The sequence below is a fragment of the Xenopus tropicalis genome, chromosome 6 (assembly GCF_000004195.4).
Source record: "Xenopus tropicalis strain Nigerian chromosome 6, UCB_Xtro_10.0, whole genome shotgun sequence".
NCBI lineage: Eukaryota > Metazoa > Chordata > Amphibia > Anura > Pipidae > Xenopus > Xenopus tropicalis.
The window spans coordinates 142,075,942-142,103,226 of record NC_030682.2 but is presented as its reverse complement, the minus strand read 5'-3'; the positions used below and the strand labels follow the sequence as shown (position 1 = coordinate 142,103,226).

Sequence of the window (27,285 nt, the reverse complement as noted above, 5' to 3'; positions counted from 1 at the left end):
CAAAAATTACGCACATATTGTGCTATACAGTTGTTATTTATACCCTTATAACACTACTTATCCATGTATCCCTTCCCCAGGATTCCCAGAGTAAGCAGGCAGGCTACAGCATGCACCAGCTCCAGGGGAACAAGGAGTATGGCAGCGAGAAGAAAGGCTACCTGCTGAAAAAAAGTGATGGGTAGGTTGGGAATGGGAAGGATGTGGCCCATCAGATAGAAAGTGACCATCTGTAATGTTGATTCCTTTATTATCTCTATGGGTGAAGACACACAGAGCTACTTAGTAGCAGCTACTGCCATAGACAATACTGAGAATTGCCTCTGCTAAAACACACGTAGAGACAGTTATCAGCAAATGATCAGCATTGTCTATTTTAGTAGCTGCTACTAGTAGCTCCGTGTGTCTTCACCCTATATGGTCTCCTTGGGTCTTTGTGTGCTAGGTGCTCCTGGGTATGGGTGGGGCCTGGACAAAGCAGGGTGGTTTATATAAAGCAGGACTGTCCAACCTGTGGTACTTTGTCTGGTGTTAGAGGCTGCTGGGAGTTGAATTAATTTTAATAAGGCTTTTTAAAGTATACAGCCCTATAAAGAACTCTTATACGTCTGAAAGAGAAATGCAGGGATGGGAAGGTTGGTTATGTCTCTTTAACAAGTTAAACTACATTTTGTCCCGGCCTGCGAGCAGTTTACCATCGCCTTGTGTGTTGCTTACGTGGCTTTTAAAGGTCTCCGGCACCCAAGGGATGAACTGCTTGTTTCTTCCAGATTGTTCCTTTGATGCTGAAACAGCAAAACAAGTATAAAATTGCAGTTACATGATACATCAAAGAGCCTTGTTCCTTTTGCACTGGGTCATGCTGGGAACCCATTCTCCTTCCCACTCCGTGCTAATCTCCTCTAAATGTTACTTTCTACTCACTGTAACATATTGTAATTAACCCAGATTAGTGCCAACCCATTCTGTGCCTGTGTAATGTACAATCATGAGATACAGTGCAAGGAATGATAACAGCTCAGCATAATAAGCAGCTCTTTTCTCATCATTATACAGAAGTTAACAGGGGGGGTGAGTCTTGTTATACATATTCTCTATTTGAACACTGAGCCACATTTACACATCCCATAGACTCAAGTGCTGAAATGCTATTGGACATGCAAGCTAGGGGGTATCCATATACTGGCCCTTGTGAATACAGAGCTGCCAAACCAAGGCATCACTGTATTCACGGGAGGGGTTCAGGAGTAGTTTTAACCAGCAATAGAACAGTGCCACTGGTAGAATCCACTGTGAATAACTTTTGTCCCTAGCAGCTAACTACTGTAGTGTAACTGCATCAGGCTTACACTGTATCTAGCCACTGAATGTGTATATGTCAGTACATAGGATTATGCTATGGTTATAACATCATTTAGATTCCTGAATCCTTTGAGATTAGGAACCTGCCTAGTGTACTCAATGTTGTACAGATAACAGCTTCTTGTATTAAGTAATATATATATATATATCTGTGTTTATATTGTAGCATCCGGAAAGTATGGCAGAGGAGGAAGTGCACTGTGAAAAATGGAATCCTGACCATTTCCCATGCAACGGTATGTCACTGACTGTCACCCCTTTGTACTGATGTGGGTGCCTGGCTGCAGATCTATCTGCACTGCACTGTATTCCTGCCCCAGCTGGGTATTAAGGGAAGTGTATCTGAAAAAGACTGCTATACTGGCAAGGTTATTCTGTTTCACTTACACAACAAGGTGATTGGCCATATTGTTTTTGGGGCAAGGCAGCCAAATGTGTGTGTGTCCTTTGTCTTACCAGCCCTGACATTCACTTGACAGTCACTTATTACCCCAGTAACAATCAGGTACCCATGGCTTTCTGAGCTCCTGTCTCTCACTTACAGTTCCCATAATTTTAAACCTCTACCTCCCAAGAAGCCGACATCGCTTTTGTAGCCACTGGCTTCAGTTTGTGCACTAAAACTTCCAGTAATGGTTTTCTTCTTCTCTCCTTCTCTGCAGAAACAGCCCCCTAAGTTTGCTCATAGCCTGTACAGAGAGATACCATAAAACTATGGCACATAGGGATTCCCCTGTACTAAGCACAATTCAGCAGGAACAGCCCCCTAAGTTTGCTCATAGCCTGTACAGAGAGATACCATAAAACTATGGCAGCATAGGGATTCCCCTGTACTAAGCACAATTCAGCAGGAACAGTCTTGCTAGGTTCGCTCAAAATGTGGTTCTGCAGAAGTGTACAGATTGTGTTGACACAAAGACACAAGTATAAGTAACAAATAAATCTGCTCATCCGCATGTATAACAGGCAATGAATGAAAATATATTTACCTTGCTTCACACACTATTATAGCAAGAGCAGATATCCGCTGACAGGACTTGGCAGCCGGTGTTCCAGTGAATGCAGGCAGCAATTAGCCGCTTGCTCATGGAGATCCAACTGCTCGGAACAGTCTGTGTGCCCAGCAGCTCCACTCTGCAATGTTTAGTACAGTTGGGCCTACAGGGAAATCAGCCTGTGTGTTCTGTCGGGTCATTTTCAGAACAGATGATAAAACAGTAAAATAAAATACCAGCCAGCGCGATTGAAGTCTGAGCAGTCAGATAACAGAGCCATGGTCTGGTTCCATGTGCAGAGCAGTCAGCTGCCAGTTTGGACAAGAGAGGTCATGTAGATAAAAAGAAAACTAAAGCTTATAAATGAATATGACTAAAAATGTTGCATTACATATGTTAAACATATTGTAACTACACAGACATTCACTAGCCCTATAATAGTAATGATCCAGCTCCCTATCTTGGACCTTATTAAGCCATCTTTGTGTGTCAGTGGCACTGCTCGTGCTCAGTGAGCTCTGAGCTGATGTTGAGAAGCTAAGCTTTAGGGGTCTTTGGAAATGATCAAAGTGAAGTGACATCTGTCATGAAACCTTTATATTGTTATATATAATTTATATATAAGCTATAGCAAAAAAAGGGAAAGTTGTGCTCAACCACTAAATTTTAAACCATTAGGCGGGGGTGCAATGAGGTTGTGACCACGAAATACATAGAAACAACAACAAGAGATCCTCTGCACTCACCCATTATCAATATATAGAACATTAAGACATTCGGTGCATTTAAGCTACTAAGAAATGCCCTTCCCTTTAAGCAAAACAGGGATTGTTTGTCCATATATTGCAATATACTTCAAGCTGGCCAACTGCGTCAAAGTCATCCCTTTTGACCAGTTCCTACACTGACTTATGCGATTCATTAAGAATTCTACTGCTTCAATATACATTTAGCCAAGGGACTAAGTTTTACCTGCAACTTACTTGCTTTCAAGGTTAAAACCCCCATATGGTTGCCCTTTTATTGGCTCCACTGGGATCACCTGACTGCAGCTGGGAGGGGTGGGAGCTACAACAAGGAGCTGGCCACTGCTCCTGTATAAGCTATAGCAAAAAAAGGGAAAGTTGTGCTCAACTAATTTATATATAATATACAGTTAATTTCCCTATGGGACCAAACTGTAAATGATATCCTTATAAATGGTGCTTAGTCATGTCATCAGTTATAATCGGAGCTTAGTGATGTAATTTCTGTCACATGACTGAAACTTGTATATTATAATAAATAAAGTACCCCCTGTTGTAAAATATAAGGATATTAGAAGTCACCTCGGAGTTCCATGACCTGTATGAAAGCAGGAGGCCTATGGTCATGGAACGCATCAGTGACTTATAATATTACAATAGGGGGTACTTTATTCACTATATATTATAAGGAACGCCTCGGGGGCTTATAATATCCCTATATGTTACAATAGGGGGCACTTTATTCACTATATATTATAAGGAACTCCTCGGGGGCTTATAATATCCCTATATGTTACAATAGGGGGGTACTTTATTCACTATATATTATAAGGAACTCCTCGGGGGCTTACAATATCCCTATATGTTACAATAGGGGGTACTTTATTCACTATATAGGTTGTCAAATACATCTGAGTAGCTATTGTTGGCATTGAAGGGATTTTCTCTCCCTCTATTAATACCAAGAATGTGATACTGTTGTAGAGAAGCAAAGAAACCACCCTGCCTATTGAAATGTGTCCGCTGACCCAAATTCCTCAAACTTTATTGACATTGTATCATTCCAGTCAAACAGGCCACCGACAAAGCTGAACCTGCTGACCTGCCAAGTCAAGCCGAACGCTGATGAGAAGAAATGCTTTGATCTCATCTCACGTATGTGCTCATTGTGTATTTACACATTTATTCATATTGCACAGAATGAATACAGTTGTGCAGACAACGGCCTATGGGATTGATTGCTGGTCTCTCAGCACATCCGTATGATTCTGTAGTGAGACTCATCGAGAGGATAGTATCCTCTTAATGATGGAAAGGCAGCATTTCAAAAATGAAAAGGGTTGGACTGGACTGCCGGAGCACCAGAGAATGCCCCAGTGGGCCCCCAGCCGAAGATGAGCTAAATAACCCCCTACATAGTTCAACCATAGATCTATGTAGAACATTTAGCTCTGTCTAATTGCTGTGACAGTGCAAAGCAGCAATCCTGTCTCTCTTTATGGCAGAAATTCCACCCACCTTTATTACAGAGCATTTAAGGTGACCATACATGGTAAGGTTTGCTCGTCTGGTGAGGTCACCAAACGAGCAAAGCTTTTCCCCAATATGCTCACCCTGGATAGGGAATATGGTGCTAATGCGATTGTCTGGCTCTTGGGTATGGCAATGAAGGGCATAGGAAAAGTCAGAGCAACGACCACATCAATGAGCCAATGCGGTCCCTGATCCGCATGAAAATCTCATCTGTCCAATAGACATCTGGCCAATCTTTTGGCAGATATTGGTCGATGAGGCCTGTTAGAGGGTCCCATACAGTGGCAGATAAGCTGCCGAGTCGGTTTAAATTGTAATTAAAAATCTGAGCTGTCAATCGTATATTGCAATATATGACTGACAGCTCAGATTTTTAAATACATTTATAACAGGTATGGATGATTTAATTAAAAAAAGGATTTGGGTTTTATGTTTAATTTTGACTTTGTGACAGGTTCCCTTTAATGAGGCAAAGGAACGTATCTTTGGTTATTTTAAAATACCTAATTATATCTTCATCTAATTTATCTCACAGTTTGTTTGTTTTTTAGTTTGCTTATATTTCATTCTTACAAATTTCATAATAAATGTCTCTGCTTTACCAATTGGTACTTATATATTATTTTTTTTTATCTTGTTTTCCTTTGCAGACAACAGAACATACCACTTCCAAGCAGAGGACGAACAAGAATACATTGCGTAAGTGAAAGACTTACATGTGCATCCCAGGCAGATAGGGGTGCAGGGAGTTTCAGTTCATAGTCACAGAGGTGCTGTAATGTCTCCTTGAGAATTGGAGTTTACACAGTATAAAGGGAGTTTCATTGAGTCATAAAGTACAATTTATTTAGTTTACACAGTATAAAGGGAGTTTCAGTGAGTCATAAAATACCATTTATTTTCATTGTGTTATCATGAAAGGAATGCAGCAATAGGCATTTATTTAATGCAGGAACGTGTTTTGCATTCCTCGGGGTATAGTCATTTCATGGTCAATACCTAAATCTCAGCCACCCCAAAGCTGAATGTGCCTGTTTATTGCTCGTAGGCTCAACCGAGGGGTCATTGTACCATCCCCACAGATTAGTGCCACCACTTTCCTCTCATGTTATACAGGTATCAGATCCCTTATCTGGAAACCCATTATCCAGAAAGTTCCGAATTACGGATAATAATAAAACAGTACCTGTACTTTATCCCAACTAAGATATAATTACCCCTTATTGGGGGCAGAACAGCCCTATTGGGTTTATTTAATGGTTAAATGATTCCCTTTTCTCTGTAATAATAAAACAGTACCTGTACTTGATCCCAACTAAGATATAATTACCCCTATAATTACCCAGTCTTATTGTATGTATGTATGTATAACTTTATTTATAAAGCGCCACAAGGGTACGCAGCGCTGTACAGTCTTACAGAATACAAAATTACACACAGGGAGGACAAGTGATATAATAAATAAATACAATAAATACATATATGTAAACATATATATATATATATATAAGTGCCATGTGGTATGAGACACAGTAGGAAGGAGGTCCCTGCCCCGTAGAGCTTACAATCTGAGTGGTTGGGTAACATACAGGCACAAACTGGAAGGTAAGAGTGCATCAGGTATGGGCATTTGCCCTTAAGCGCAGGACTGGGCAAAATAATGTTTTAGTGCTCCAGAAGGTAACAGCTGAGTTTTTTCTTAAAGAGAGTGGGTGAGTTTTCCCTACGGAGGGATTCAGGGATAGAGTTCCAGAGGTAAGGAGCAGCGAGATAGAAAGGTTTAAGCTGAGAGAGCGCAGTGGGTGTGGATGGTGTAAAAAGACGGAGGCTCTGACGAGCGGAGAGGAGGAGACGACCAGGAACATGTAGGGAGACCAGTGAAGTAATGTAGTGAGGAGCAGAGGAGTGAAGGGCTTTGAATGTCAGCAGAAGGATTTTGTAAGCTATCCTTTGCTTGACAGGCAGCCATGCTAATGAGCTTAATTGAGGCCGAGCAGGATCCCTCTTAGGAGAGAGCAGGAGGATCCTGGCAACAGAGTTTAAGATTGATTGCAGGGGAGAGAGGTGGGAGTCTGGGAGGCCGGTTAGTAGGAGATTGCAGTTATCTAAGCGGGAAAGGATAAGGGCATGTATTAGTGTTTTAGCTGTTGCTTGTGAAAGAAAGGGGCGTATCTTGGCAATATTGCGGAGGAAAAAGCGGCAGGTTTTGGCAGTGTTATTAATATGGTTAGAGAAGGAGAGGGACTGGTCAAAGATAACCCCAAGGCAGCGTGCAGAATTTACAGGGTTGATGGTCATGCCATCAATAGTAATGGTGAAAGGAGGAGGAGGGCCAGGTTTGGGTGGGAAGACCATGAGCTCTGTTTTAGCTAGGTTAAGTTTGAGCTGGCGTCGGTTCATCCAGGAGGAGATAGCCAGGAGGCAGTTACCAATCTGGGTTTGGACATCAGCAGTTAGTGCAGGGGGGTCTAAGTATATCTGGATGTCATCTGCATATAGGTGGTATTTAAGACCTAAAGAAGAAATAAGGTCTCCTAGAGAGAGAGTGTACAGGGAGAACAGCAGGGGACCAAGCACAGAGCCCTGAGGCACCCCCACACTAAGCGGAACCGGGGTAGAGGATTTGTTAGTAAGAGCGACAGAGAAGGAGCGGTTAGAGAGATAGGAAGAGAACCAGGATGCTGCCTGATCCCGGATACCCAGAGAATAGAGAGTTTGCATAAGAATAGAATGGTCGACAGTATCAAAAGCAGAGGAAAGGTCTAGGAGAATGAGGACCGAGTAGCATCCTTTGGCCTTGGCAGTCTGTACATGAGAGCTGCCATACTGGGTTATTATGGGAACGTTACCATTCTTGCTTGCTGTTACCAAGCAGTACTGTACCTTCCAGTACAACACAGTAGCCTGAAAACATGTAGTCCCTCTATTCATATTTCTGTCAAACAACTGCCTGGTTGCTAGGTTAAATCAGACCATAGCAACCAGACAGCATCCAAGATATTATAATAGTAATAATTCAATAGCTGGATTTAATAATTCAAAAAATGTAATTTAAAAAAGTTACTTAGAGTTTTTTTCATAAAGTTTCATCTGTACCCTGTTCTAATATTAACATAACAGTGTGTTCTTCTGTAACAGGTGGATATCAGTTCTGACAAATAGCAAAGAAGATGCACTCAATATGGCTTTCCGGGGAGACCAGAGCACTGGCGAGAGCAGCCTGGAGGATCTGACTAAGGCCATTATAGACGATGTACAGAAAACGCCTGGAAATGAAGTTTGCTGTGATTGTGGGTCACCGGGTATGTAGCTTTGTGGTATTACACATGCACTAAGTGGGTTGTTTATGCTCAGCTTACTTAGTATTATGTAGATGGGTACAACCGAAAGGGTCACACAGGGAAGCTTGATAACGTCACATAATACTGCGACCCCTTCATTTTTCATAGGGATGCACCAAATCCAGTATTTTTTGGATTCAGACGAATATCTGAAAAAGCCAGAATCTTGGCCAAATCAAGAACTGAATGCTAGATTCGGTGCAAATTTTTTATTTTTGATGGTTTTTTAATTATTTGCCTTCTTCTGACTCTTTCCACCTTTCAAATGGAGGTCACTGACCCCTGGCGTCCAAAAAACGTTTGCTCTGTGAGGCTACAATTTTTTTGTCATTGTTACTTTGTATTACTTCTCTTTCTATATAGGCCCTCCTCTATTCATATTCCAGCCTCTCTTTCAAACCACTGCCTGGTTGTTAGGTGAAATTGGACCATAGCAACCAGATAGCTGCTGAAATTCTAAACTAGAGAGCTGCCGAGCAAAAACCTACATAACTCAAAACCACAAATAATAAATAATGAAGACCAGTTGCAAATTGTCTCAGAATAAGACTGTCTACATTATACTAAACATTAATTTAAAGGTGAACTACTGCTTTAAGTAAATCCAGCAGCATTAAACACCAGTGCCTTAAGGTGGCCATACACAGTAAGGTCCGTTCATTTGGCAAGGTTGCCAAGCAAACAGATCTTGTCCTGATATGCCCACCTACGGGTGGGCAGTACTGGGCTAATTAGATTGTTTTGCCCTAGGGCCAAACGATTTAATTAAAACAGCGGGCATAGGGGCAGCATCAACGAGCCAATGCAGTACCCGATCCGAAGAAAAAAATCAAACCTGGTCGATCGAGATCTGGCTGATTTCAGGCCTGTCAGGGGTGCCCATACAGGGGCAGATAAGCTGCCAAACCGGTCTAAAGGACTGAAATCGGCCCATGCATGGCCCTCTTTAAGCATTAAGGTTTGTGACCAGAGACAAGCAAATTGGTTCAAGCAGACGAGCAAAATCAGTTCAAGCAGATGAGCAATGCAATTCAGACATATAAAGGAACACAGATATTTGCTAATTCCAGAACTGAAAGTTGATTCTTAATTGAAATTCAGTTTGTTTGAGTTTTGTGCATTTAGCCTAAATAAGCCTGGCAACTCTTCCAGAATACACCCACTTCTACTGAATGCCACTTACTCACTGCTTTGGGGTGTCATGGGGCTGCCCAATGATAATGAGCTTATTGAGAGATTAGGCACAGGGAGGACAGTATCCCTTTAATAATACTGCATGAAAAGCAGCATCAGGGAACACGCTAGGCATTCTGACACACATTACAGCAGTATTCCCACTGACAAGATCAATCATCATCTGCAGTGTCTGCGCTGTCAAAATTGTTATTGCCTGTCTGGAAATTCAGTAGGGCATGCAAGGGCTGCTCTGGGTAGGGATATGCTGCCATCTGCTGTTAGTAGCCATTGCGCTTAACAATTCATTGTCTAAGCGCAAGTAGAACTGAAGAAGCTGCTCAGATGAGTATTGAAATGTCTTCAATGATTACTCGGCAAGTCCAGTTGCTCTAGATTTACTTATACTAAATACCCCATGTCCTGGATGAATGAAAATCTCTTAAAACATTATTAATCACGTTGTTTTCCATTTATTTTCACAGACCCGACATGGCTTTCCACAAACCTTGGGATTTTAACCTGTATAGAATGTTCGGGCATACATAGGGAAATGGGGGTTCATATCTCTAGAATCCAATCTCTGGAATTAGACAAATTAGGGACTTCTGAACTCTTGGTAAGTACTGTAAATGATGCCCTGTTAATGTATATGTCCATCCCTAGGCTATTGCTCCTGCTCACCACCTAGCCCTGCACTCATTCTTTATTATTTGATGGCAGGTTATTGGTCTCACTGTGACAGGGCTGATATTAAAGAATACAGGCCCCCTGTCTCAGTCCCCTAGTAGGGTTGATCTATTTATATTAATTAGCCTTTGCACTTCCACCAGTAGTTTAACTACACTGGACCCTGCATTCTGACAGTCCTAGTGGCATTTCAGCATAAGTCACAAATAAATGGAGAGCAAACAGCTAAAGCAACTAAGCATGGAGATATTACTTTGGCTATGTCACAGTGGCAGTGAATACTGGGTATCAGTTTATCTTTTGCCATATAAATATGATGCCTTTGTGGCCTTCGGAGTCAGAAAATGACCCCTGCAGCTTGAAGTTCCCTTTATATTATTACTGTCCCATTTAGATTGTATGCTCTACGGGGCAGGGACCTCTATCCTTTTGTCTCTTTGATTCTTAACTTATTGCAACTGTACCTTGTATTTATTTGTATTTATTGTTATACTTTGGATTTATTATTATTTTAATGATCCCCTGTTGTAGTAATCTATTCTGCTGCACAGCGCTGCGTACATAAGTAACATAAATAAAGATATACATACATACAATATCTTTAACTGTAAAGTTATCTAATTTTTCAGTTTTGTATAAACTTGGTACTATACTGGCATCTGCTTGGAGGGTTTATGTGCTGCCAGACAGCTCTGCATCTAACAGGAGTCGTTTATCATTGATACAATATGTGGATGAAACAATGATGTTTGATGTGCTCAGTATCGGAAATGTGCTGTCTCCTTCTAAATACTCTTTTTCCAAGAACAATGACACGCTCTTTTCTTCCCTCCGCAGCTGGCCAAGAATGTAGGAAACAATAGCTTCAATGATATTATGGAAGGGAATTTGCTGTCTCCGTCAGCCAAGCCTTCTCCCTCCAGTGATATGTGAGTAACCTGAACACAGTGGCTTCTCAGGCCTACGTGTAAGTCATGGTCAGGCCTAGATTTATTATTGTTGTTGGTCTGTATCTAGAACTGACCGTGAGGGCAGAAAGTACCATTGCCCTGATATGGACAAAGCCTACTGTGTAAGCTCTGATAACGCCTCCACTTGGCTTCCCACAGCCACTTATTTTTACTTTAACATATTCATTTATTTTGCTTTACTTATAAGTCAACAAATCTGCATGGGGTGACATGTGTAAGGCTGATGGGCCATGGAGCGAGTTAGTCGCCCGTGATAGATCTCTGCTACCAGAGGCGACTAACTGCTCCAAAATGCCTTCTGCAACAATAGGAGTCTCTGGTGGAAAGGCCTACTTATCTCTTCAGCTTTTTCAAAGTCGCCTGCAGGAGTAAACTTTGCACGACTTCCAAAAAGCCAAAGTGATGCATAGACCTTTCCACCGGAGACTCCTATTGTTGTCGATGGAAATGCATTTCGGAGCAGTTAGTCGCCCGTGGTAGCAGAGATCTATTGTGGGCGACTTACTTGCTCCGTGGGGGCATCAGCCTTAGAAGGACCACTGTACCTGCATACTGTATGTAGCTTAAGTGCAAAAAATCTACAGTGGGACTTGGCCTGGTTCACAACAGTTTAAACTGCAGGGGAGGGGAAACTACCATACAACAATCCAGGTCCTTGAACATGAAATCCAGGCACATGATACAGGGGATTATTGTTTATCATTTGAATTGGATATTTGTTCTGAATCCTCCAAGCCCATTAATTAATTAAACTGGAATTATGCATGTGGAGGCGATGAGTGGGCTGTGGGCTGAAGGAGTAAGATTTATTTAATTTAATCTATCCAATAAACACTCCTGCGCTTATTTTATTGCAAGCAAAGTAATCAGTTGGGATTTTGTGGTTTATTTATTCCTTATTGTTTTCCACCTGTATAAATGACTACCGTAATATAGCGAGGATTGCAGTGTATATGTAAAGCAGGTGCTTTTCCACACATGGATTCCAGAATTGATTATGGTATTATCCTATAATATCTGCAACATAGAATTTCCCCTTATAAGATTGTTTCCTCTATCGCTGCATTGTACACAGGATTGCACGTAAAGAATATATCACTGCCAAGTACGTGGAGCGGAGGTTTTCCAGAAAGATCTGTTCTACTGGGGCAGAAAAACTGAATGAGCTACTTGAGGCTGTGAAATCCAGGGACTTACTTGCACTAATCCAAGTCTATGCAGAAGGTGTAGAGATCATGGAACCACTGCTAGAATCTGGACAGGTAACTTTACTCTAGCTTTACTTGTTCCCTTATTTAAATTTAAAAAAAAATACACTGATCCAAAATAAAGAATAATTAGGTTTTGTTACTGTTTGACCTTTGTATGTATGTATGTATAACTTTATTTATAAAGCGCCCCAAGGGTACGCAGCACTGTACAATCTTACAGAATACAAAATTACACACAGGGAGGACAAGTGATATAAGTGCCATGTGACACAGTAGGAAGGAGGTCCCTGCCCCGTAGAGCTTACAATCTAAGTGGTTTGGTAACATACAGGCACAAACTGGAAGGTAAGAGTGCACCAGGTATGGGCATTTGCCCTTAAGCGCAGGACTAGACAAAATAGTGTTTTAGTGCTCCAAAAGGTACAGTCTGAGCTTTTTCTTAAAGAGAGTGGGTGAGTTTTCCCTACGGAGGGATTCAGGGAGCAGCGAGATAGAAAGGGTTAAGACGAGAGAGCGCAGTGGGTGCGGATGGTGTAAAAAGACGGAGGCTCTGAGAGGAGCGGAGGAGACGACCAGGAACATGCAGAGAGACCAGTGAAGCAATGTAGTGAGGAGCAGAGGAGTGAAGGGCTTTGAATGTTAGCAGAAGGATTTTGTAAGCTCCTTTGCTTAACAGGCAGCCATGCAAGAGAGTTTAATTATGGCTGAACAGGTTCCCTCTTAGGAGAGAGCAGGAGGATCCTGGCAGCAGAGTTTAAAATTGATTGCAGGGGAGAGAGGTGGGAGTCCGGGAGGCCGGTTAGTAGGAGATTGCAGTAATCTAAGCGGGAAAGGATAAGGGCATGGATTAGTGTTTTAGCTGTTACTTGTGAAAGAAAGGGGCGTATCTTGGCAATATTGCGGAGAAAAAAGGCGGCAGGTTTTGGCAGTGTTATTAATATGGTTAGCGAAGGAGAGGGACTGGTCAAAGGTAACCCCAAGGCAGCGTGCAGAATTTACAGGGTTGATGGTCATGCCATCAATAGTAACAGTGAAAGGAGGAGGAGGGCCAGGTTTGGGGCGGGAAGACCTTGAGTTCGGTTTTAGCTAGGTTAAGTTTGAGGTGGCGCCTGTTCATCCAGGAGGAGATAGCCAGGAGGCAGTTACCAATCTGGGTTTGGACATCAGTGGTTAGTGCAGGGGGGTCTAAATATATCTGGATGTCATCTGCAAATAGGTGATAGTTAAGACCTAAAGAAGAAATAAGGTCTCCTAGAGAGAGAGTGTACAGGGAGAACAGCAAAGGGCCAAGCACAGAGCCCTGAGGCACCCCCACAATGAGGGGAACCGGGGTAGAGGAGTTGTTAGTAAGAGCGACAGAGAAGGAGCGGTTAGAGAGATAGGAAGAGAACCAGGATGCTGCTTGATCCCGGATCCCCAGAGAATAGAGAATTTGCATAAGGATAGAATGGTCGACAGTATCAAAAGCAGAGGAAAGGTCTAGGAGAATGAGAACCGAGTAGCGTCCTTTGGCCTTGGCAGTCTGGAGATCATTTGCCTCTCTACATAAGGCCGTCTCAGTGGAGTGCGCAGGCCGAAAACCAGACTGCATAGGGTCCAGCAGATTATGGGTGCAGAGGAAGTTAGTTACACGAGAAAAGACAAGACGTTCCAGGAGTTTAGAGGCTAGGGGCAGGAGAGAGACAGGACGGTAGTTAGAAAGGCAGGACGGGTCCAACGTAGCCTTTTTAAGAATGGGTTTGACACATGCTTGTTTGAAGAGAGAGGGAAAAGCAAATGCCATTAAAATGTGTTTTAATATGTTATAGCTGGGATCCCCCAACCTTTTTTACTTGTGAGTCACACTCAGATGTAAAAAGTGTTGGGGAGCCACACAAGCATGAAAAAAGGTCTTTGGGGGATGCCAAATAAGGGCTGTGATTGGCTATTTGGTAGCCCCATGTGACTGCTGGCCTGTAGGAGGCTCTGATTGGAGTAAAACTGTCTCTGTGCTCCAAAACTTGCCTCCAAGCCAGAAATGTAAAAATGGCACCTACACTGGGGTCACTGGGTAGAAGAATAGCAAACAGCACCTTCTTGTCTCCATTAAAAAGGCCTTTATTAAATACACATGGCTTTTGGATAAGGCACCTACACTGAGGCCACTGGGAGCAACATCCAAGGGACTGGTGAGCAACATATTGCTCGCGAGCGGTTGAGGATCACTGATCTAAGACAATAAATGGTTGTTGCCAGTACCCACCATAACTGGACTCAAAGCTGAGCCCCTGGCGCAGGCAGCCCCACAGTTTGGATATCACTTCTCTAAGCTCAGGTTAATGTTACCTGTTACTGACAATAATCCACCATAACACAAAGGGGATTCTGAGAGTTTGCAGCTTTCCAGGCACACACACATCTGTTTACCTGTTCAACTGTGCTGCTGTTTTTCTGTATTGGTGAACAGCAAAGGTTGGATTTAAGTGCATGAATATATTGTTCTGCAATGTCCAAACACAGACAGTACTAATAATGGCCTGGCCCATATCTCTTAGCAGGAGTAATGTGCAGAGCATATTTTATTTTCTAGGAGCCAGGTGAAACTGCACTTCATTATGCAGTCCGGACAGCTGACCACACGTCTCTTCCCTTGGTGGACTTCCTGGTACAAAACTGGTAGGATTTTTCCTTTTGTATTTTTGCCACTCTAAAATATTTGTGCATTATCCGGTGCATGCATTGACTCCCTAACTCTTGTTGCACTTAATGTACCTCTGACACTTGAGCAGGCACAGTTGCACCATCAGGAAGGCTGTATTTCCCAGGTTCAGTTTAGTGCCTACAACAAGAATGTATGGTCACTATCAACCAAAAGAGCACAGTATATATTCTCTCCGGCTTCACTATGTGTTCTGACATCACATAATCCTTTCTGACATCACTTGCGTCCCTTCTGACTTTTCTGCCTGCAAAAGCTGCATAACCTTTGTTTCACATTACTGGTCACTAATATAAGCTCCAGTATCACAATAGCCTTGGATACTGTGCTTGTTCAAGAACTCATCCAAGTACATTTTATTTTAATTATTTTTTTTAGTGTTACTGTTCCTTTAATAATAAGTTATTAGTAATATGTACCCTTTATCCAGTTATTGCTGGGAGATTACAATATGCATCGCTGTTATTCATTACTCTCACCTCAAATTAATGTTTATTGCCTTATTTTTCATTTATTTTTCCTGCAGTGGAAATTTAGATAAGCAGACTGGAAAGGGCAACACTGCTTTACACTACTGCTGCTTATATAACAAGCCGGAATGCTTAAAATTGCTTTTGAGGGGAAAGCCAACTATTGATGCTGGTAAGAACCACAATGCGGTGTCTTGTTTTTAAGCTGCCACTTTAAATCCAAACCCATGTGGCATGCTGTATGTGGCCTTACGGCTGATCCCGCTCCCTGAATCACTAGATCAGCAAGGCTATAAGGTATCTAGGTATTCCTTTGACTATGCTTTTGTTTGACATAGTAATACTCTGCCACATGATGGCGCTGATTCTCCCGCCTAGTAGGGCAGGAAACAGTTTTGCCAGATTCTGCCTACGTTTCAGACCTGATAATTAATAATTGTCATTTTTGTAACAGTTAACCATATTGGTGAGACGGCTTTTGATGTAGCAAAGAGACAGAAAGCAGCCCAGTGTGAGGAACTGGTAAGTAGCTTCCTAGTGTACCCCACTTTTATTAAGGTAATTGACAGACCTCAGATTCAATGCGATTTCAGCCGTATCAGCTGCTTGCATTTAAACCCAGATCCAACTGATTGCAATTGGCTGAAATAAAATGAATGTCAAGAGCCTGAACTGCTTTCTAGAGAGGAACAGTTCAGTGTAAACTCGGTAAAACAGACAGACTGTGCAAAAAAATAAATAAATAAATAAATATTTCTAATACAGCAAAAATGTAATCTATAAAGGCTGGAGTGGGCAGCTGTCTAACATAATAGCCAGAACACTACTTCCTGCTTTCAGCTCTCTTAACCTCTAAATGTTCAGTTAGTTTGTGAGCACGTAGGTCAGACTAACTACCTGCAAACTAACTGAACAGTTATGTCCCATATGGCCCTCCCTCAAGTCACTGATTGGTTACTGACTGCTTAGACAGCTTAGAACAGCTTAGAGAGCTGTAATGGAGAAAGTAGTGTTCTAGCTATTATGTTACACTCTAAAACATTTTTTATTTTGCACAGTCTGTCTTATTTTGCCCATATTCATTTTGACACTGAACTGTTCCTTTTAAGAACTCTTATTCAGTGTATTTATTTAACAGGTTTTTCAGATAAACAATCCAATGCCTGTACTTTCTTTTTGAACACCAGTAGCAGAAGCCCTATTTAAGGGCTAGTAGGGGGAATGTGTGTAAGTGTCCGTAGGGTACCTATCTCTCCCTCCTTCACAGATATTATACAAAACATTAAACAGAATGTCTCTGCTGCAGGTATCCCAAGCCCTGGCAGGGAAGCTGAATCCTCATGTTCACGTGGAGTACGACTGGAACCTGCGTCAGGAAGAAATGGATGAGAGCGACGATGATTTGGAGGATAAGGTTGACTAACATTCTCATTATATATATCTATTATCTATGAAACCATGCTGTGTCTGGGTGTATTTGCCTTCCTTAATTCAGTTCTTCCATGACAGATATTCTGACAGAGTCATGAGTAGGTGCTAAAGTGTATGAAGCAGCAACAAAGATATATATGTGACTAACAGGCTTTCATTTGTTTCTCCCAAAAGCCAAGCCCAATAAAGAAAGAGCGTTCCCCCAGACCCCAGAGCTTCTGCCATTCGTCCAGCATTTCCCCACAAGACAAGCTGTCGCTGCCAGGTTTCAGTACTCCTCGGGACAAGCAGAGACTCTCTTATGGCGCCTTTACCAACCAAATATTCATGTCTACAAGCACAGATTCCCCCACGTCTCCTACTGCAGATGCCCCTCCGCTGCCCCCTAGGAACGCAGGCAAAGGTACAGTGCAAGGCTGTCTTGCTTTCTATATCAATGCAAACACGCAGAGCCAGAGTCCCTTTTATAATGTAAATAGAATTGCCTGTTGAAGGGGATATAAGCAAGTAGTGCTCCTAGGTATCATTTTGCAACCGCCCCCTCACAGTCCTGTGAACACTGTAGTAGAACCGCAATGCTTATACTTTATTCTGCCAGTGATTTTTACAGGGACACTGTGCCTTTAATAAACTGCACAAAGAAAGGGCAACCAGTGCAGAGGCTGTCTGAGCAAAAGAGGCTTTAAGGGAGTAAAGACATATAGGCATAAAATGTAATACTATCTGTAAAAATGACCCATTTATTGGAGCTCCCTATAGATCCTCTCAGGTCCCTGTCCATGTTTCTAATGAGGGGTGGGCGTGTCCTAACGGTCCCTGCCATAAACACAGTAGGAGGGAGATAGTTAATCACAGCCCTGCAGTCACACAGGCAAACACAGGCTCCCTATCAGGCCTAGCTGCTGATTGGTTCCTATCCTATAGTGCAGTGTGCTGAGTTCCGCCACCCCCTGGGAAAGGAGGCAGCCGGAAGTGAAATAGATGGACAGGACTAGAAGGGTATTGGGGGAATTTTTCAATAAATAAGTCCAAATCACTACTTTTTAAAGTCCATTCTGTCTATATTTAAGATGAGTGCAATTCATTGGTACAATATTGTTTTTTTTTTTTACACAATATGTCCCCTTTAAATCTTTTTTCAAGAAATATTTGGATTAAAAAATATTACGAACCACTTGGATCACTATACTTATCAGCTTTAATATTGGAGAGGCTGTTTAGGTTTTTTTTTTTATACAATAAGATCTATATAGCTTATAATAAACATGCTGCAGTCGGCTGATTTTTACATTTATATTCTATTTTTATTAATTGACCTTTGAATGTAGATGCAGATTTGTGTTTGTCTGTGTCCCATTCTGTATATAAAGCCATTAAGGTTCTGGTCACTTGGCCCATAGCAATGTAGAGCTAAGAAGCAAACCTCTGTGCCAATGGGAATAATTCCACTGTGGCCCCTCGGTGCCAATGGGCATAGCTTTCCCTGTGGCCCCTCAGTGCCAGTGGGCATAGCTTCCCCTGTGGCCCCTCAGTGCCAATGGGCATAGCTCCCTCCTATGGCCCCCATAGGGACATGGGCAAAAATGAAACTGTATCAAAATTCAGAGGTAAGTTGAGTAAATTCTCATTTTCCTTAAAAGCTTTTTAGTGTCTGTAATTGTTTTCCATTCCCCCCAGTGTTGGATCATCGGCAGCCAAGTGTCCGTAATTAGAGTGCAACCCATAAGGGTGCCATGTCTCAGACAATGTGAGATGTTAGGTTTGCTTTGGCTCCTTTGCGGAGCAGAACTGAAAGATGTTAGTAGGGTTTCTGTGAATTCCACTCACCCTTATCAGTAAGATTTTTTTATGCTTTTCTAGTGGCGAGTGGCCCTACTTCAACCCTCCCTCTAAGCACCCAATCCCCTAGTGGCAGTTCCACTCTGTCCAAGAAGAGACCTCCTCCCCCACCCCCGGGACACAAACGAACCCTCTCCGACCCACCAAGTCCGCTACCTCATGGCCCCCCCAGTAAGGGCTCAGTTGTTTGTGGTGAGTTGTAAAGTGAAGGCTGCCTGGCCTAGTGTGTACCTTTCCTCGTCTTCCTCTTCGCTTCTAACAGCTCTGCGCTCTCATCTGCACTTCTCAGAGGTGTCCTCTGTATCCTTCCTCTGTATATATAACATTTCCACTTCATTCTGCAGACAGTTCTCTGGATCGGCCAAGATTGCACATTTCAAACACTTAGGGACTGTGCAAATGTTCAGTGTAGCCCCAAAATAATTACTAATTATTACCATTTCCGGCCAACTAGACCATATGGGCAATCTTGTAATAGCCTGTGAAAAGAGGACCACATCCATGGGACAGTAAGCTACTGACTCTGGAGGGGCTAATTAGCATTTAATGTTGGCCCATATATGTCAGGCTGTAGATATGTGTTATATCCTGTGGCTACCTACACTGGTGTTTATGGAGCACAGTTTGGCCTAGTCACTTCCTGTGGCTCGCTAGACTTCAGAAAACACTCGGCTTTCTTGGTCATTTGCACTGATGTTCTAGAGCATATTTGGTTTAGCTGTCTAAGCTACTTCCTGTGGCTATAGTGCGTATGTCCATTTGGTTCTCTGGCTGTCTAAGCTACTTCCTGTGGCTATAATGCATGAGTCCATTTTGTTCTCTGGCTGTTTAAGCTACTTCCTGTGGCTATTATGTGGGAGTCCATATGGTTCTCTAGCTATTTAGGTAATTTCCTGCCAGACTCTACCTTAGACTGTAAGCTCCACTGGGGCAGGGACTGATTTGAGGGATGTATAATGCCTGTAAAGCGCTGCAGAATATGTCAGTGCTATATAAATACAGGATGTGCAATGTGCAGAGCAGACTGAAAATTTGATTACCGGGCACACGTGTTCTTAGTGTTGGACTTACTTGGATCAGAGAGGCAGAGGAATGGTTCTGTTCCTTTTCCCCATGCACTAACCTTTCCTCCCCATCTCCCTCCATGTTCCTTTGCCTATCCCTAGCCTGATTCCAGCAGCACTTTCTTCAGCTTATCCCTAATTAGCCTCAATATATCTATTTAATGCTATTTATACGCCTACAAAATGGCAGGGATGTAATTCTGCGTTCAACTCTCCTCCCTCTGTGTGATTTACATTCCCAAGCAGAAGAGTGAAATCAACTCCACAGCTTTCCTAATATATATATATACTGTATATATACAATCCCATTATCACAGATACAATAGAAAAAGTAGTGGCACTCGGATAATTGCAAAAAAGTGTATTAAAAGAAGAATCACATCACATATGCGACGTTTCGGGCAAAGCACATGCCCTTTATCAAGCTTGATTGCATATGTGATGTGATTTAATACACTTTTTTGCAATTATCCGAGTGCCGCTTCTTTTTCTATTGTATCTGTGATAAAGGGATGATACGGCGTCCTGAGGTGGCTGAGCACCGTAATATGCACTGTAGGAGGAGTGCGGTAACGGCTTTGGATCAAGGTATATATATATATATATATATATATAAATATATACAAAAATACAGCTCTATCCCATGAATCAATCAAAACTAATTGGGTGCACGTAGGTGAGTGGCTTGTATTATATACTATACACATTACCCCAGCACTCCATTATAAAGCTTCAAGAGAAAATTAAAAACCAATTTTGCACACACTGAAGGAAAAATGTCTACATTTTAGTAAAAAGAGACACGTTTAGTTACACGGTTTGTACAAAGTATGCATACAAAGTGCTGGGGTAATGTGTATAGTATATATACAGTGGTGTGAAAAACTATTTGCCCCCTTCCTGATTTCTTATTCTTTTGCATGTTTGTCACACAAAATGTTTCTGCTCATCAAACACATTTAACTATTAGTCAAAGATAACACAAGTAAACACAAAATGCAGTTTTTAAATGAGGGTTTTTATTATTTAGGGAGAAAAAAAATCCAAACCTACATGGCCCTGTGTGAAAAAGTAATTGCCCCCTGAACCTAATAACTGGTTGGGCCACCCTTAGCAGCAATAACTGCAATCAAGCGTTTGCGATAACTTGCAACAAGTCTTTTACAGCGCTCTGGAGGAATTTTGGCCCACTCATCTTTGCAGAATTGTTGTAATTCAGCTTTATTTGAGGGTTTTCTAGCATGAACCGCCTTTTTAAGGTCATGCCACAACATCTCAATAGGATTCAGGTCAGGACTTTGACTAGGCCACTCCAAAGTCTTCATTTTGTTTTTCTTCAGCCATTCAGAGGTGGATTTGCTGGTGTGTTTTGGGTCATTGTCCTGCTGCAGCACCCAAGATCGATTCAGCTTGAGTTGACGAACAGATGGCCGGACATTCTCCTTCAGGATTTTTTGGTAGACAGTAGAATTCATGGTTCCATCTATCACAGCAAGCCTTCCAGGTCCTGAAGCAGCAAAACAACCCCAGACCATCACGCTACCACCACCATATTTTACTGTTGGTATGATGTTCTTTTTCTGAAATGCTGTGTTACTTTTACGCCAGATGTAACGGGACACGCACCTTCCAAAAAGTTCAACTTTTGTCTCGTCGGTCCACAAGGTATTTTCCCAAAAGTCTTGGCAATCATTGAGATGTTTTTTTAGCAAAATTGAGATGAGCCTTAATGTTCTTTTTGCTTAAAAGTGGTTTGCGCCTTGGAAATCTGCCATGCAGGCCGTTTTTGCCCAGTCTCTTTCTTATGGTGGAGTCGTGAACACTGACCTTAACTGAGGCAAGTGAGGCCTGCAGTTCTTTAGATGTTGTCCTGGGGTCTTTTGTGGCCTCTTGGATGAGTTGTCTCTGCGCTCTTGGGGTAATTTTGGTCGGCCGGCCACTCCTGGGAAGGTTCACCACTGTTCCATGTTTTTGCCATTTGTGGATAATGGCTCTCACTGTGGTTCGCTGAAGTCCCAAAGCTTTAGAAATGGCTTTATAACCTTTACCAGACTGATAGATCTCAATTACTTTTGTTCTCATTTGTTCCTGAATTTCTTTGGATCTTGGCATGATGTCTAGCTTTTGAGGTGCTTTTGGTCTACTTCTCTGTGTCAGGTAGCTCCTACTTAAGTGATTTCTTGATTGAAACAGGTGTGGCAGTAATCAGGCCTGGGGGTGACTACACAAAATGGAACTCAAGTGTGATAAACCACAGTTACGTTATTGTTTAACAAGGGGGGCAATCACTTTTTCACACAGGGCCATGTAGATTTGGAGTTTTTTTTCTCCCTTAATAACGTAAACCTTCATTTAAAAACTGCATTTTGTGTTCAATTATGTTATCTTTGACTAATAGTTAAATGTGTTTGATGAGCAGAAACATTTTGTGTGACAAACATGCAAAAGAATAAGAAATCAGGAAGGGGGCAAATAGTTTTTCACACCACTGTATATATATATATATATATATATATATATATATATACAGTCCCAAAATCGGCACTCACCAAAATAGCGAATTAGAACCGGGTGCTAACCATAAATTAACATATTCTCCTTCAGAAAGCACTCACGGTATTTGCGACAAAAAGCGAGTATTTATTTACACAAAAATGTCTACGCGTTTTGATCCATATAGGATCGTCATCAGGACGTCCTATATGGTCCTGATGACGATCCTATATGGATCGAAACGCGTAGACATTTTTGTGTAAATAAATACTCGCTTTTTTTCACAAATACCGTGAGTGCTTCCCGAAGGAGAATATATATATACACACACACACACACACACAAAGTATATATCTGTTAGTATCTATGTTGCTTTCATTCTAAATCAAAGAGAAACAGTTAAAGCCAGCGATCTGTATGTTGCAGCCCAATGGCTCCTGTGAGTTGCACGGTTCAGCTAAGGATTCTGGGAGCAGTAGTTATTTAAAATAATTGTCAGCAGCAGAAACACTGGGATATTCTTCTGTCTTTCTTTTCCAGCTTGCTGCTCTCTCTTCTCTAAGGCCTTTATTTTATTGCAAATTTGCTTTCAGGCAATCGCCGGCACAATATACATTATTTACCTGCAGGGGTGTCTTCCCATTCCTATGTCATTAAGTAGACAAATATACTAGCATGAAAGCTGCCATACTGCTGGAATAAAACTAGCACCTCTATTGGGGATAAGGTCATGTAGAAAACATTTCAGTAAGATACCCCTGCTTATAAATACTGTATATTCCCTCTCTAAAGGCCATTTTGGCTGATACTCTTTTTGTGGTCAGTTTTACATTTATAAAATATTTATTTATGTATATTTATCTCCGGCAGGTAATGACTTGGGCCCGAGTGCTGCAGACAGAACTCTAAATAAGTTTGAGAGATTGTCACAGTCATCAGGGTAAGTCATTAACATCTGGTTTTAAGTTGAGGGTCTCATTCACTTTAGTCAGAGAGTAAAAAGATGAAGAATAATTCAGTTTGTTTTGCAGGAAATGTTTTTCTTTGTGGAGAGGAACCTGGAAACATATATATAATTTGTACTTTTATGTTTAATTTGTTATTTTAGCACAGGAACAACAAAGACTGCATTAGGCCCAAGAGTCCTACCAAAACTACCTCAGAAAGGTTAGTCTTTCTACAGTTTGTCTTCTCCTCCTTTCCTTCCTGTGTCTTATATGTAAAATGTGTGTGGGCACATTATCCCTTATAATATAACTCAGCCGTCAGCCTTGTGCCTTTATATGGGCACAGAACCCCTCAGTGACTGCTAATATCCTTATCATTTACAGTAGGGGGTACATTATCCCTTATAATACATGAGTGATACTCATATGTAAAATAGGATAAAGGCTAATTGTCTATACAGTGATTGTTTCTGAGATGTCTCATTATCCTTCTTTGTTTGTCCCCAAAGTGGCACTTAGGAAAATAGACACCACTCATCATCTCTCAATGGATAAGTATAACCAGCAACCCGAAATCTTCCAGAAATCTCCCCAGCCTGGAGATCTGCCTCAGAAGCCACAAATTGCAGATCTTCCTCCGAAACCGCAGCCTTTGGATATCGCCCAGAAACCACACGTCGGAGATCTACCTCCCAAGCCCGGAGAATTGCCTCCTAAACCTCAGCTAGGAGATTTGCCCCCGAAACCGCAAGATTTACCTCCAAAGCCACAGCTGAAAGATCTTCCGCCCAAGCCCAACCTGGCAGAGGTGATGTGCAAAACTCCTGTTGCGGATATAGTCCCCAAACCTCATACCAATGAGGCCAATCAAAATTCCCAGCCGGTGGATGCGACCCATAATGCACAGCCCACGGACCAAACCCCTGTCCAGAAGCAAGTTCCAGAAACTTCCAATAATGGCCCACCGCCTCTTCCAGAAACACCCGTGCCACTTCCCCGAAAGATAAACACAGTAAGTTCTGTGCTTAGTCAGCATTTCGTAAAATGTGCAGATAAATCACAATCAATAATCATAGCAATGAGGTGCCCTACAACCCAGGTTGAAGATCTAGAACAGCATCATTGTCCGGAACAAACTGACTTTTTTTTTTTCTTTTAAAGGGGAAGAATAAGCTTAAACGAGTTAAAACAATATACGACTGCCAAGCGGACAATGATGATGAACTCACATTTGCGGAGGGGGAAGTGATTATCGTCACTGGAGAGGAGGACCAGGAGTGGTGGGTGAGTATCCTGTAACCATGAGATACACTATAGGGTGGGATAATTCTATGATACTGCTGTATATAAGCTGTGGCTAAAGGAATAGCTACGGGTTTGGCACTGTAACTACCACCAGTCACCACAGCCAATCAGCAAAACAATGGGAAGGGAGCTCAGACTAAGGCACACTTTACTGCTGCGCTGCAAGTTGGAGTGCTATCCCCCCTCCCCCCCAGCAGCCGATCAGCAGAACAATGGGAAGGGAGCAAGGTAGCAGCTCCCAGTAGGTATCAGAATAGCACTCAATAGTAAGAAATCCAAGTCCGGCTTGGGACTCCTCCAGTTACATGGGAGTAGGAGAAACAATAGGTTAGCTGAAAGCAGTTCTAATGTGTAGCACTGCCTCCTTCTGAAAGCTCAGACTCAGGCACACTATACTGCTGCACTGCAAGTTGGAGTGATATCCCCCCCCCCCCCCCTTCTCACCCCCAGCAGCCGATCAGCAGAACAATGGGAAGGGAGCAAGATAGCAGCTCCCAGTAGGTATCAGAATAGCACTCAATAAAAAGAAATCCAAGTCCGGCTTGGGACTCCACCAGTTACATGGGAGTAGGAGAAACAATTGTTTAGCTGAAAGCAGTTTGCTAATTATGTCCGTATTTGTGATTGTCTATTAATCATCTCATTTTGTGTATTTACTGCAGATTGGGCACATCGAAGGCTTCCCGGACAGGAAAGGAGTATTCCCTGTGTCCTTCGTCCACCTGTTGACTGAATAATAAGCAAAGCATATCTGCCCCCCCGCTGCAATCCGCTCTGTGCTCCACTCTGTGTATATAAGCTGCTGTTACACAGTCCATTTCATCCCAAACCTTCATCTTGTGCTGAACTCTATATGTGTATTGTCAGTGTACAACGTCCTTCTGCCTTTGCCAGTATTACAGTAGCCCAAGGGGGACACTTGGAAGCCGTCCGTGGCCTCTGGGCAAGCTGTGATCCATCCCTGCCAACATTCCCCATCTGGGCTGTCTCCGTTCAACACTATATATCTGCCGGGGAAACCGCTTCTCCATTGCCCGGACCTGCCAACAAGCCCCCCCCCTGTATGAACACAACCAGTGACTCTAGGTATTTATTGTATCAATGGCAGAATTCCACGTAGATTTTAATTATTGATGGTATTAATGTGCCCTGTGTCTGTTCCCTGTCATTGGCCGCCTCCATGCCGTTACTTTGCTACAAGTAGTACAGAAAACAAAAGCTATATTTCTATCTAAAGACTTCTTTTGTTAGAAGGATATACATATATAAATATATATATACACTCACACACACACATATATATATCTCTAAATGACATTTGCGGTTTGTTTGGTCGGACTCAGACGAATGAGAGCGATATTAGTCTGTTTACATTATGCATGCATTTCTTACCCGATTCCGGCATACTTGAACCTGCCTTTACGGAAACAGGAATTTCATTGTAGCCCTAAATGGGGCCAACGGGGGGAGTCACGGGCCATCGCAGAGATTCTATTTTTTCCCCCCCATGTGAATAGCCACATGGAACAGACAGTGTTAAATATGGCGTCGAGCCCTCTCTCAGTAATAAATATCATTAGTACCGCGGTTATGTACAATTAGCATTTCCTTTATTTTGTATATAATTTAATCTGTACCATAAATTATAAAAAGTAGGGTGACTTTTATGTATATGGCTAGTGATAGAGAAGCTTATTGGTAACAGAATGCGATTCAAGCTGGAGAAAGTCTCCGGTGGCCGCGGTAGGTAGGAGGCGGCACCCCGTCCTGCGCCGCCATACCCGGCCAATCGCGTGATTTCTAATCATCGTTAGTGGAGCGATCTGTGGTAGCTTTTTAGTTTGGGAAAGGGGTGAGGGAGAACTCAGTGGAGTCATGTGTTAAAGGGATCGGTTCCTCTTTAAATTAACTCTTAGTGTGATGCAGGCAGGGATGTTCTAAGGCAATTTGCAATTGGTCCTTATTTGCTTGTGGTTTTTGATTGATTTAGCTTTCCAGTTTGGTAGGGATGCAACGAATCCAGGATTCGGTTCGGTATTCGGACAAGGTTCTGCCTGTTTCGGCAGGATTCGAAAAATCATGTGACTTGAAAAGTTCAAAGTTTTTTTTAACATTTAACCCTTACAAAACCTCATTAGCAAATGCTAATTAGGATTCGGTTTGGTATTCTGACAAATCCTTTACGAAGGATTCAGGGGTTTGGTGCATCCCTACTACTTGGTTGCTAGTGTCCAGGTTACCCTGGCAACCAGGCGGTGGTTTGAATGACAGCCTGGAAGGCATAAGGAACATAAAGTAAGAATGCAATTGTAGCCTCACAGAATGATCATTATCCGGTTGCCAGGGTCAGTGACCCCCTTTTTAAAAGCTAAAAAAAATAGTCAGATAATTAAAAAAAAAAACTACAAAAAATCAGAGACCAATTGAAACATTTCAAGAGTAGGACATTAAAAGTTAGTTTAAAGGGGAACTCCACCTTTAGCAGAATATCAAAACCACTATGTATTCCTTTATCCACTACAGTTGCCCCAATGAACCCCGGACTGACGGAGCTAAAAGGCCCTTGAACCCTCTCCCTGATAATATGCACTTGGGTTACGGATTTCTCTTGGGAACCAATACCTGTCGTTGCTTTATGGCACATCATTTCTGCATGTAAAATTGACTTTATTTATAATTCCTAGGTTTTTTTTTTTGTTTTGTTTTTTTTAAATATACTACTTTCCGATTGGTTCCAATGCATTCGGCTTTTATTAATAAAGTTAGAAAATGAAAAAAAAAAACCAGAACCCAGCGAGACTTTGCATGGAAAAGCCCTATTTATTTGCAGTTATTCTGGCGACATCATATCACATGGAGTTAAAGGGAAAGCGCACCCACGTGAGAAAAGAGGGCGTAGAATTAGCAGCCGCAGCGAGGCCCTCGCTCAGTACTCCCAGCACATGGTACAGTAGCCTGTAAGCTCATTTTATTAACCATTCCATAATATAGGATAATAAAAACCTTTTAACGTCAA

At 42.2% G+C, this 27,285-nt stretch overlaps 1 protein-coding gene across 8 annotated transcripts in view; it reads left to right on the top strand.

The window, feature by feature from the left end:
• Positions 1–27,285, top strand: part of asap1 (ArfGAP with SH3 domain, ankyrin repeat and PH domain 1) — a 165,443-nt gene extending 138,158 nt beyond the window's left edge. For 4 of the 8 annotated variants that reach the window (XM_031903142.1, XM_031903143.1, XM_012964134.3 and 1 more), the window contains 19 exons: positions 81–181; positions 1,529–1,598; positions 4,171–4,258; positions 5,287–5,335; positions 7,775–7,938; positions 9,636–9,769; positions 10,678–10,769; positions 11,887–12,073; positions 14,592–14,677; positions 15,247–15,362; positions 15,645–15,712; positions 16,497–16,604; positions 16,796–17,024; positions 18,482–18,652; positions 22,888–22,957; positions 23,126–23,184; positions 23,474–23,976; positions 24,126–24,248; positions 24,932–27,285. In XM_031903142.1, coding sequence (XP_031759002.1) covers positions 81–181; positions 1,529–1,598; positions 4,171–4,258; positions 5,287–5,335; positions 7,775–7,938; positions 9,636–9,769; positions 10,678–10,769; positions 11,887–12,073; positions 14,592–14,677; positions 15,247–15,362; positions 15,645–15,712; positions 16,497–16,604; positions 16,796–17,024; positions 18,482–18,652; positions 22,888–22,957; positions 23,126–23,184; positions 23,474–23,976; positions 24,126–24,248; positions 24,932–25,006 — 2,493 coding nt within the window. In that variant the 3' untranslated portion in view covers positions 25,007–27,285. 8 annotated transcript variants of the gene reach the window in all.